Genomic DNA, 11989 nt, shown 5'->3' with positions numbered 1-11989 from the left:
CCACGAGTCGAGAACAAATTACCGCCAGATTATCCTTGTCGTCTGACTTATGTGAAAGGAGATATATTAGGAAACTCCTTTTACGATTGTTAGGTCGAACTGAATTTAAATGCAGAAATTTTGCCTGTCCGTGTCTGAAGCTCGAGGCCTTGTACAGCCCAGATGGCGAGCATGGCGCGGTATTGACACAGGCCCGGGCATAACTGGGCCCACCTGCAATCACGGGCACAGGTATCAATGCCGGGGCCCGTCTAGGCCGTGGGAACGGAGGTGACAAACCCACAGTGCAACAGCTGGTGTGAGCAGACTGACAGCCAATCGCTGACCTCGGCCGCCGGAGAGGTCACGTGGTATGAGCGGTATAAAAGCGACGGATGAGCCGTGGATGTCACATTGCCTTTGAGCAGTCTCTTCCGCAGACATCAGCTGGATTAACCTGGACTAACTGTTCGGATTTATTTACCTCAGACTATCTGTCACTAATTTTCGTCAAGGTGAGTTTTTTGGTCAGTGAAGACTTCATCTGAGATAAGTTGTAACCAAAAGCGCTGATTTCTGGAGGTCAGTTCATCCTTTTGATGAACTGATATCGATCAGGATAAAAGTCTGACGTTCGTTTGTTCTCTTTTGACAGATGCAGAAACTTTCCAACAGCCGAAGATGCGGTCAGTACGGCACTTCCACCAACCAGATCGCTGCTCGCCAGCATCTGAGACTTCACCTCAAAAGGATCCGACAAAGGGAGTACGCCAAACTCAGGGCCATGGTCCCTGCTGTAGCACAGAAAAAATCCGTCTCAAAGGTATGTACATTATTTAAGCCTTTCACCGCACATTAAAAAGTATTGGTCTAATTTTGTCACGCATGCTTGTCTCAGGCTTTTGACAATGACTCGATTTACAAGTTACAGCATGTGATTGGCTCTTTTTATTCGTCTGCCTTCCCTCCCTCCCTTAACAATACTTAATTATCTTGACTTCTTACGAACACTTAATTATCTTGACTTCTCAGGTTACTGTGATAGAAGAAGCTGTGAAGTACATAGACGAGCTTCACCGAGCCTTAGCTGAGCGGTTACAGTCTCGTCAAGGTAAGATATCTCCCTCCGGTATCATCCCTACTCTGCCTGAGCACAGGAGCGTGGGGCAGCTGTCAATAGTTAATCGTCAGCATGACTCACTGTCAGAACAGAAAAAAAGTCTACAACATATGGCCTACAGTAACACCTGTTTCCGAACTAACATTCTTTATCAAAATTATCAGTTCTGTATCATTATTTCTTTAGAGATTGTGCTATAGATTAGTGTATAGTAGGTGACAGGTAGCTTAATGTACTAAGTTATGCGTTGAGGTATGGTGAGGGTGATAAGTCTGTACAGATGCTGCCGGAGAGAACTTATCTTTACTACATGAAGATCTGTTCAGGTGTTTTCTATGACAAAGGTACAAAAGCGGGCCCCGTGTTGCTCATTTCTATGACCCTTTTAACGCGCCCATGCATACCAGACTCCTTTAACGCTCTTACCTGTATGGACTAGCAGAGGTTAAGAACGAGGAGTTGATTCAGGTGCAAACACTAAATAGGTATAGGGATTAGCACTGATTGCCCCCCTGCAGGTTCCCACTCCCTCTGATAACACCTGTGACAAATCGGGATGGATCATCGACATTGATCCTTCTTTGTTGTGGATTTGTATGCTTTATGAAAAAAGACCCTTATTAATACTCACGGCGAATTTTGCCCCGTGCTTGCAACAGCTCAGAGGCGGGATTGCTCTTGATACTGCAATACTGGAGCAGTCAATACTCCAGTGCTTTGCAATGTAAAATACAACTTAGTCGATTTAGCTAGCTCTTTATCCGCCGAGATGGAAACTTAGGAGAAAAAAATGCGCATTGAATAGTTGCTTACTCAACCACGACGGTTAATGGCTCGTGTTCACAGTCTTGAAGTGTATACACGGATAACTGACTTATTTGACCGAGGCATATGACAGTGTAAGCCGATAAATTGTCGCTAGGCTAGGACAGGGGACATTCCTGGCAGCCACCAGGTACTTATCTGGTTTGTTTACTCTCTCAAAGGCGTGTGAGGATAAGGCTGTTTGGCCCCATACCTTGTTTGCTCGGCTCTGTGGCCCCTTGACAAGTTGATACTGGACAATGCGACCTTTCCCCTTTACAAAGCGGGCTTGTCTAGCAGATGGTCGGTATTCAAGTCATCGCCATACCGTCTTTCCCTGTAAGACTTTCCCACGAAGTTCTCTTAGCGTCCTATAAAAAACCTAACCTTTAGACCCTCTTGCCACATATGGTCTGAAAATCTTTAATAATTTGTCAACATTTGCCTTTATCATTGGCCTTAGTGGTCCGTGCTTTTGTCGAGCGCATAAGTTTGATACCTGGCACAGTATATCCATGGGATACTCATTTATAAACAATTCAAGCAGCTGCGCATTAGTTTTTCTGTATATGAACTGTTCAGCCAGTATAGAGTTATTTCGGGAGATGCGAGCTCATCAAGCCATGCTCAATTACACCTGGCGACATAGATGCTTTAAGGGATTGTCTGATCAGCTCATTGTCTCCATTCATCGAGTCGACTCCACTAATTTACCTGGAATGACTTAGCGATTGTGGAATGTATTGTCCCGGGCTGGTATGACACGGCTGACAACGCGTTCCGCCCCTGTCACCTCCCTTCCCCACGCTACCTGTCACTCCGTGCCTGGGGCCGGGTATTGGGCCTTACCATATGGCAGTTCGTCTGCTCCCCAAGTCACTCCGTGATGATACCATCCTACTGCTTCCTCACCAGGATGCCCTCTCTACCGTTATGCTGGTCATCTATATCCCATTAGCCTATTCAAATTAAAACACTGTGTAGTTTTAGAAGAATTCGCTTAGTGTCCGAATAAGTTTTTTCTGACATACAGACGTGATGGGTTATTCGAGGATACGTCTCATTCAAATCTTGACATCCCATCACCCTACACTTGAGGCCTCAGAGGTCCCATGTTCGCCAGCACTTCAGACTCAAGTGGGTGGTTTTTATACCTCCGATTACAAAGCACCTGTTCATGACTTCTGCCAAACGTTTATTTCCATTACTCTGTTAAGGTTTCTTCTGTTGTTAACCTCATCTTCTTTATTGCCAGGTTTCCAAAACGAGGAGATTAACGAGCACAATGTGAAGTTTTTGGTTCAGCACATGATGGCTCAGCAGATGTCTCTCCAAGCGAACAATAATAACAACACGAGGTTTTACGAAGTCAGCCGAAAACAACCGAGCTGGACATACACAGTACACGACGACAGCAGTCGGAAGTCATAGTGTGAAATCTATATACAGATATCAACATCTATACAAATATATCCCATTGGTGCTTTCCTTAATTTGACTTTGGAACTTTGGACTAAGGTCACGTGGTGAAATGATCGGAGATAGGAGGAGTTATGGTGTGCATTCACAAGCGAAAACCACCCCCAAAACAGCGCACTCTCCTGGACGTCTTTATTTGTAGCATGTACCATTAAATTATGCAAATCAGATGACGTATCCTGAGGACATTAGCCAATCTCCGTGCGCTCTTGCACACCACTTTAATGCTGTATATTTTGTTAATTTGTGCGAATGGAGAGTATTAGTGAGAAAATGTGAACGAGAACAAGATCAAGTATATGTAAAGTTTGCTTTCCATATAATGGGCAATTGTACAAATGCAGTATGTATATAATATATGTTCATATTAAAGTTCGTGCTTCAGGCGCATTTATATATTTACAAGTATTTCTTCAACTTCTGTTGTGATTTAATCGCCATGAATATGTCTGCATTTGAAAACATCTGTGGGGATAAATAACCACTAAGGTGGATTTCAGGTGAATAACATAGACCTTTCACTTTGTGAGGAAAGTCCTATAACAAAGACAACACTTAGCAGTAGTAAGACAACAATGGTGTTTGTGGAAAGTCCATGCATGACGAAGCTAAGCACCTCGCAAAAAAAGCGTTATGGAAACTTATCACCAAAGAACGAAGTGTTAAGTGTTAAATGGCCCGGCAAACATCCACTGAAGGTCCGAGACCTTGGTTTATTACCTGTAAAAGTTAAAGTACATTGTCAAAAGCAGATGGCATCTCTCCACCAAAATTTTACTGTCAACACCTAGGCAAGCCTCAATGGCCAATAAAACCAGACCACGACCTCTCTACAAAACATTCCCAACCTGTTTTATTACGGGTAAAAGTTTCATGTGCAATTTCACATTTTGTTGTTAATCAATTTATGAGGGAATCTGTGTTAAGCAGGTTGTAATGCAGACTTTGAGCTGGCTGTAGACGTCCCGGTGCGAATGATGTAGATTTACCATGTTAATTTCACGTCCGTAGATCTGAAGGGAAAATCTGAATGACAATGAGAGATGTAACACTTTATAGTAGCGTTTGAGCAGCTTGTGTGACTACAGTCAGTACAACATTTCTCCTAGAACCTCTGCCGTATGCCCAAAACACACAGTTTAAACAGGGTTAAGCTCTAAGAATCACGAAAGAGCATTTATCGTAACCCCATGCCGTCTTGTATCAAGTCGGCTCAAGCCCCACGCATCCCATGCAACGCCGGATTAGCCATACAGTATTGAAAATGAATTATTTTTAATTGCTTTGAACACCTTCTTTGTTCGTTTACATAGCGGCTCTGTGCTTATCTTACGGTGTACGGCAGGGCTATCAGTAGAACAACAATACACGACCACATAACTATTTCATTGGTCTATGCCGCTTGTAAGCGAACGCTTATTAAAGCTGCACTAGGAAACGAGGGAAGTCTCGCTTGCAAATGCCCGCACGTGGTTGCCATGCGATCTCGTGCCGTCCTGAGGCGCATGTATTTCATTGCATGCGTCTTGCACGTGTTGCTCCGTGCACGGGTCTTCCGGACACGTGTCAGTTTACCTTTGCCGTGAAGGGACTGGACTATTATTACGGATGCCGGATCTCCGGTCCATCAGGAGGCTGGGGTGCCAGGCCAAGACAAAGGCGGAAAGCAGGGGAGGGGAGGGGAGGGGAGGGGAGGCAGCTTTACCTCGGTCCGTATCACTGGGAGGTAAGGGGTATAGATGCGGGTATTGTTGGAAGAGCGAGACCGCACTCAACATAAACCCTTGGGGCAGGGACATTACCTGGAACAACGGAATATGCTCCTACATCTTTATCCTTTGCGCGCAGAAACAGGATTAAGATATCCCCGGAATTAAGAGCAGCTGAAAGAGCAGACAAACTACTCTTAAATCTCACACGTTCAGACAGATCCCGATCTTCCCTCCATTGACTGAGTGGATGTGACTTGTCTATATATAAGCAGCAGTCCGTAATATCACGTGACGAGTTTAAGTACTTAAAATACAACTGTGTTTATTTAGTTGATGTTTTACGCGGCATACTCAAGCAAATATGTAAGTTATCCTGTATGTGCACTGGTGGAGTGCACTGCGATCCGAGGCAACCAATACACTTTGCCGAGTACCTCTGTTTTCCTTATGAATGTTCAGTCCGATCCAAGAGGGCTGGGTTCTGATAAGAGATAATAATGATTCTGATCCTAGGGATCAAAGAGTTATCTAGGGTTTCAGACAGGCCTGTAGTCTTGACTTCAGAACCGCGCTAAAATTCTGATTTACCTCTGGAACTTTTATTGTAATATTATTAATACCCCTGGTTTCATCAGTTGAGAAATTGCATCATGCATTGGGTGCATTTATTAACCTAATTATGCTTAATCCTGGTGCTAGAAGGTGTGTAAGTTGCCACAACTGAAGCCTTTGCATAAACAGTTCTTTAAACCCTAACTAAGGTAAATTTATACGAGGCCAGATTTCACTGCTTACGTGTGACCCAATTGCCAAATTTACACTGTTCCGTTTCACTCCCCGTTCTGTGGTGTTATAATATAGTGTTTCGTGACAGATCTGAAAACTATCGTTCGAGTGAAGATCTAAACTCAGACACAATGCCATTATAAGTTCGCAACTCTGAAGCAACGTTCACAAATCCAAGTTTAAGGAAGTGAAGTGAAGTCTATGTTTTGTATATATCGGAATCCAAGGTAAAGTGACCGATCAGAAAATGTTGCGAACAGTTGATTTATGAAGTGCTGTGAAAGTTGACTTTGTAGTTGAGAACCTCTGGCGATCTGTTTCCTTACTGTTGTCATATATGGATCTTATTGTATTATCTACAGGTATCTTTTTCCATTTAACCCGCGTTATGGGGCGCGTATAAGCATCCATGTTCCACATGTCTTACACATGTCCTAGACGGTCTGAACACTGATTTCACTCATTCACCTGGATCATACCTTGCGTCTTTCCAACATCATTGGAAACTGTTGCCTGCTTCTGTTTGATTGATTCCGTCCCAATTTGGTACTTTATACACATTCTTAGTTCTTTGGTAGTTCGTGTTTAACATCGTTTTGGAATTAAGCCTTTTGATTATTGACCTGCACATCCTTCATAGCTGCTGGCGGCTGGTTTACGGATGTCTGTTTCAACGCATATAAATTAAGAATCTGTTTTAAAGATCTTGCTCAGTGAAAATGGATTTACTGAAAACAGAAAATATAAAATTTTATATTCTGTTTAATTCAAGTTTTCCAAGCATACCTACATGTAGCGTATTTAAAACATTTCTGTCCGTGATAAATATGTCAAATGGTGCGTTATAACTTGAAACTAAAAAATTTCAAATTATTTATTTATTTATTTGATAGGTTTTTACGCCGTACTCAAGAATGTTTTTACTTGTATGACGGCGACGAGCATTATTGGGGGAGGAAACCTGACAGAGCCCAGGAGAAACCCACGATAATCTGCATGTTGCTGGAAGACTTCCCCACGGAAGAGGAAGCCAGCATGAGCTGGACTCGAACTCAGAGCGACAGCATTGGTGAGAGGCTCCTGGGTTATTGTGCCTCGCTGGCGTGCTAACCAACTCAGCCAGGGTGGTCTTAATTTTTTTTTAGAAACACGGCATTGAAAGGTGAGGAATGAAGAAAACATCAGCCCTAACCTTACGGAAATGCTCTCCTTGACCAGAGGCTGTCACCCAAGCCCACTTCCATGTATGCGGGTGAAGTTAGTATTAAAGATTATATCGGAGTAACTTTTTGTGCCAGAAACAAGTGCGTGGATAATTCTGTGTTATTCAAACGTTGGTGTGAACATATATAGTGCTGAGGCGTGTGCATAGCAAATTAGTCACTTTAGTTGTGTAAGGTTTTTCCCACATAGATCAAAACTAACCAACAGATAAACAAGAACCCTAAACTTCAGGATGATGGCGATGAACTACAATCAAATAAATAAATAAATAAATAAATAAATAAATATATTTGTTTTACAGTACAAATCACCATCAACACTATTCACGTGTTTAAGTTTTATTGTTAGTGAGTGCTTAGGGTTTAACGTCATACTACACAATTTTTCAGTCATATGGTGACGGAGGAGTCCTTAGAGTGCATTTAATGTGCCTCCTTATTGAAGGATTAAGTTTTATAAGGCTATAGATTGATTATGTTATTGTCTCCACTCAATCATCGGGTTCAAAACGAACGTCGCATGTTCTTTTTCAGCATCCCTCCTTATCGATCCCTAGTTACTGGATTGCGGCCGTGGTTCTCTGCCAGTCAGGCCTGATTTTAACTCAGCTCACCCCGTGATAAGATCTCGGGCCATGGGGAAAAGATGGTAGAATGTGACATCTAACGACAGCCATTTCACCAACTGCACTGAGCTGATGAAACATTGCCCCATAAACCTGTCTTGGGTTTACGTCTAGCAGCTTCGACCGTCGGAAATCGTTCTGCTGCAGATGATGCGTTTCCCTGGAAACTGGAATTATTTCGACAGGCTGTACATGCGCTCCCACGATAGCGGGTGGGGAATTGGATGCGAGAAAGGCGCGGCTGGCGAGGCGCTTCCTTCTAATATCCGGTTCTTTGACACTGACTGCACCATGCACGGATGACACAATGCCTTTTCTATCCCCCATACCATAGAGTCATTACCCTGTCAAATATACAGTAGGCTGTTCGTCAGAGACCTTGTGTCAAAGAATGGCCAATCGGCATAATTAATGCCTCATGACAAATCCAACTCTACATAACCCCGAAAAGTGATATTTCTTCAGCGGCGGTGCAGACCTTTCACATACGGGCTCGCTGTTGCTTACAAGTTAATGAAATAATGGACTCGTTTAACGACTTTTTGTTTCAGTGCTCTGCCTTATTGCGTATCTGCAAAGTTTGTGGTATTACACCAAAGCGGTTAATTTTTTTCTTTCCAAAATTAGGAAAACCATAACGTGACCATATACAGAGAAACTCTGAAAGCGTAATGCAGAGAGGGTCTTTTACGACCAGACCCTTATTTATCCAGGGCATAGAAGTCAAGCTGAGGTGCGGAGAACACCTGCAATTAATGGGATATTTGGCGATTAGAAGCAGAGAATACTTATTACCAGATTACATAAAAAATATAACTCTATAAAAAAATTAAAATCTTGATAATGAAAATTTTGATTCTTCATTATGGCAGCCAATGCCCGACGATTACACAAGAGGCGCCCGCATCACTCCAGCCCGGGCATGATTTTATTTTGTTGAACACAAGAATGGCTCCACAGTGGAGTGATTGTTCCAATAATTACACCGATTTCCTGGCTATATAACAGTATACCCTTAACGTCTACACAATGTTGTGTTTACGTTACGGGAAGTGAGTAAATGAGCCGGCAAGAAAAAAAAAACTTCATCTTTTCTATGCATGGCTTAATTCTCACGGTGTATTGTGTACAGAAAAAGGATATGCGGGCGAACTTATTGTACGGCAAATATTCCATTCACCAATCTTGTGAAACGAAACGTGATATTAAAATTGTTGTTGATATTTTGAAGACTCTCTCACGATGAAAACGAAAACGTGTGGATTCAGGATATACACGATATTCAGAAAGTGAGTGGATTTCAACGTGGGGAAATACTTGGTGTAAGGTGACTCCGGGTAAAGAGTATATTGGCGTGCACAATCGCTGTGTATATATTTCAGTTTTATCGACCTCTTTTTGAGACAATCATAATCACTGTACATATAAAACATTTGTGTGCTTTAGTCATGAATGTGATGTCGCAAGAGATGATTGTATGACAGAAGTGGGCAATGTCACGAAGTGCAAACCTCGTGTAAACTGTACTTATAATATATCCGTATAATCAACATGAATTATTGTAGACTAAAATATACTGCATGATTTGTGTATATCGCATGTCTTCTCCCATGAGAAAAACGGCATCAATACTGTTTTCATGAATTGTGAGAAAACTATATCTATATATCAATTCATACATGGGAATGAATAACATCAAGCATGCGGTCCAAACAGAAGTTTGCATGCATTATTAGATTTCTTTTACATGCACATATTTTGCTAACGTTACGAAAACGGTTACTAAAAATATCTTTGACAAGAAGGCCAAATTATAAGCATACGTGCTTATAATTAGAACTTATACATGCAGCCTGCACTTTAATCAGAGCGAACTTTCATTTAACTTAGACAGAGTCAAGGCTCATTGTATACACGTGAACAGCACCGTCTATATATAAATGTATTCAGCAAACAGGTATTAATTATTGCTTCCACGTATATACTGTACTCAACAGCTCCTAGTTACATTATCGTCTCCTTTACAACTCTTTATATGTGGCAACAGAACATATACGCTGGCGCTTTAGTGGTTCACCAAAGTTTCCCGAACCCATACTTGCAAAACCTGAAACAATCCACCATCGTAAACACTTTTGAGTTTAACATGCACTTAAAACAACAATGAAATAATAAATATAAATGATTCGAGGGGAGGAACCAACGGACCTCCTGGTAATGATGATACCACTCTGACTTAATTCTCGGCAATTAAAGAGCTCTTCTATATATGCCTTGGAAGGTGGCGGGGAGGGGGGGGGGTATTTTCTTGCATTTATGCGCAGCGTATAGGCTATCAACCTGGTAAGACTGCAGATTTGATCTGTATACAATGTGTGTTAAGTACAGATGTTTACGTATTATCACGGGGTTTATAAGTCATCAAAAACTTCCGGTTGTTTACGGTGACAACGTGCAGAGCAAAGCCACTAACTGAAACTGGTCACACTGACAAGATATACATGAGGGTAAACGAAAAGGTAATGTAACTTCTACCCAAGAGTATGTGCCCTATCAGCTTACATTACTCTCCGGAATATATAAAGAAGGGGTGGATTCAAGTGGTTGAAATAAATTAAGATCAAGGTTTGCTTTTGTTCCACCGACACATCATTTAAATGATATTACTGTACAGAGCTTTGGTATTCATGCTTTACACAGTTTTAATCTCATTGCATAATGGTTTATGCGTCGTGAATGTTTATATCTTTTATGTACGATACATGCAGGTGCGCCCACACAATACTGAGCTTTTTGCTCACCATGCACGAACTTTACATACGTTCAAATCTTTATATGTAGTCAATTTACACATATCCCATTCTAATTTTCTACCGATGTTATCCTCAGCACATTTTTTAAACTCCGTAGACTACCCTTATAATCACTGTAAAAGGTCATTTACTTATTTGATCGGTATTAACCTCGTGCTATAAGATTTTCACATGTATGACAGTTCAGTTTATGGGAAACCGGATAAATAAAAATGGAAAATACTATTAGTGAAATTTGCTTATGTTAACCTTTGCCTTCTCAGCTCATCGTTGTTTTCTTTGCCGTCGTTCAATTTACGTACCGATGTACGCCACGCTGATGTATGCAAAAAAACTTTGTCAGAGCTCAAAAAGTTCAGAAAATATAACGTTACCCTGCCTTCGGGTGAACTAAGGCGTCGTCAAACCGCTTTTTAGCGGGATCACCCCTATATGAGCGAACCGTGGGAAGGGCAGGCCCGATCGTTGAACCGTGGCCTGAACAATGTCCCGCTTCTCATACAATTATAATACAGATTGTATTTGCTCGACTGTCGAGATGCTATGACATATGTATAGAACAGGTGATAGGTTGTGTGAACATGGCCGACTCGCAATCCGGAGTCTGCCTCTATTATAATCTAAACACGATGCAATGTATAATCATGTGTCAGGGAAAAACATGACTTTTCACAAAAACACAGACTAAATGCCTTCACGCTTCGCTTGCTGTGTTTTTTTCGAGGCGATTGGCATTTTACAGATGGTTTCCTACGACTGCTTTGTTCTGTCAGCTACACAGGCTAATCGTGCACGTTTTGCCGAAAAACCAAAATCGTTTCGCGTGTGACAAGACGTGATTTTCATTGTAATATATTACATTTAGTTAGTTGGTGGTCATAAATTATAAATGGCGGAACATTATCTCCTCACAGACCTACTCGTGGATAGGCTGGACCTTGTGGATCCATCTCGCAACATGCAAGGTGCACCGATAGAGCAGAATTGTATAGCTGCTGTATGCATGCATTCTCAGTTGAAATATTCCTCGCACCATAATGCTGGCCGTTGTCGTATAAGTGAAATATTCTTGAGTGCGGCGTAAAACACCAATCAAATAAATAAAATAAATAAATCCAATTACCTGAGATACGTGATATACTGGTGAAAGGCAAGTGGCCTTTAGAGAACTTCATGTAAGACAAAACAAGAGATCACGGTAGATTACTTATTGGCATCAAGGCCAATGGAACCAAGCTCCCTTGTCCGAAGTTCTTAGGTCCATGGACGTCGAATAACCGAGTAAGATCTTGGGAAGGGAGTGAACTCACAACAGCTACAACACCCCGCAAAATGTTGGCACTGTATTGCGCTACGAGCTCTTGTTAGGGGAATTGCTCATGTTAAAAGACTGGTTGTCAAGAATTGGACATATCGGATCCGGTTAAAAATAGGATGTCAAGAATTT

General features: G+C 41.8%; 1 protein-coding gene across 1 annotated transcript; it reads left to right on the top strand.

Annotated features, from left to right (window-relative positions):
- The first annotated feature begins 374 nt into the window (after positions 1–374).
- Positions 375–3790, top strand: LOC135467374 (uncharacterized). The gene is made up of 4 exons (XM_064745147.1): positions 375–494; positions 635–802; positions 1012–1090; positions 3159–3790. The coding sequence occupies exons 1-4, from the start codon at positions 375–377 to the stop codon at positions 3332–3334; spliced, it is 543 nt and encodes a 180-aa protein (XP_064601217.1). The 3' UTR covers positions 3335–3790.
- The last annotated feature ends 8199 nt before the right edge of the window (positions 3791–11989 follow it).

This window comes from Liolophura sinensis, chromosome 6 (assembly GCF_032854445.1).
Source record: "Liolophura sinensis isolate JHLJ2023 chromosome 6, CUHK_Ljap_v2, whole genome shotgun sequence".
Taxonomy (NCBI): Eukaryota; Metazoa; Mollusca; class Polyplacophora; order Chitonida; family Chitonidae; genus Liolophura; species Liolophura sinensis.
This window is presented reverse-complemented; position numbering and strand designations above follow the sequence as displayed.

Bases quoted from the DNA above. Each gene is read 5' to 3' on its own strand.
- LOC135467374 (XM_064745147.1), top strand. From the start codon at position 375: ATGAGCCGTGGATGTCACATTGCCTTTGAGCAGTCTCTTCCGCAGACA. The intron at 495-634 runs GTGAGTTTTTTG...CTCTTTTGACAG, and splicing joins TGTCACTAATTTTCGTCAAG to ATGCAGAAACTTTCCAACAG. The intron at 1,091-3,158 runs GTAAGATATCTC...CTTTATTGCCAG, and splicing joins GCGGTTACAGTCTCGTCAAG to GTTTCCAAAACGAGGAGATT.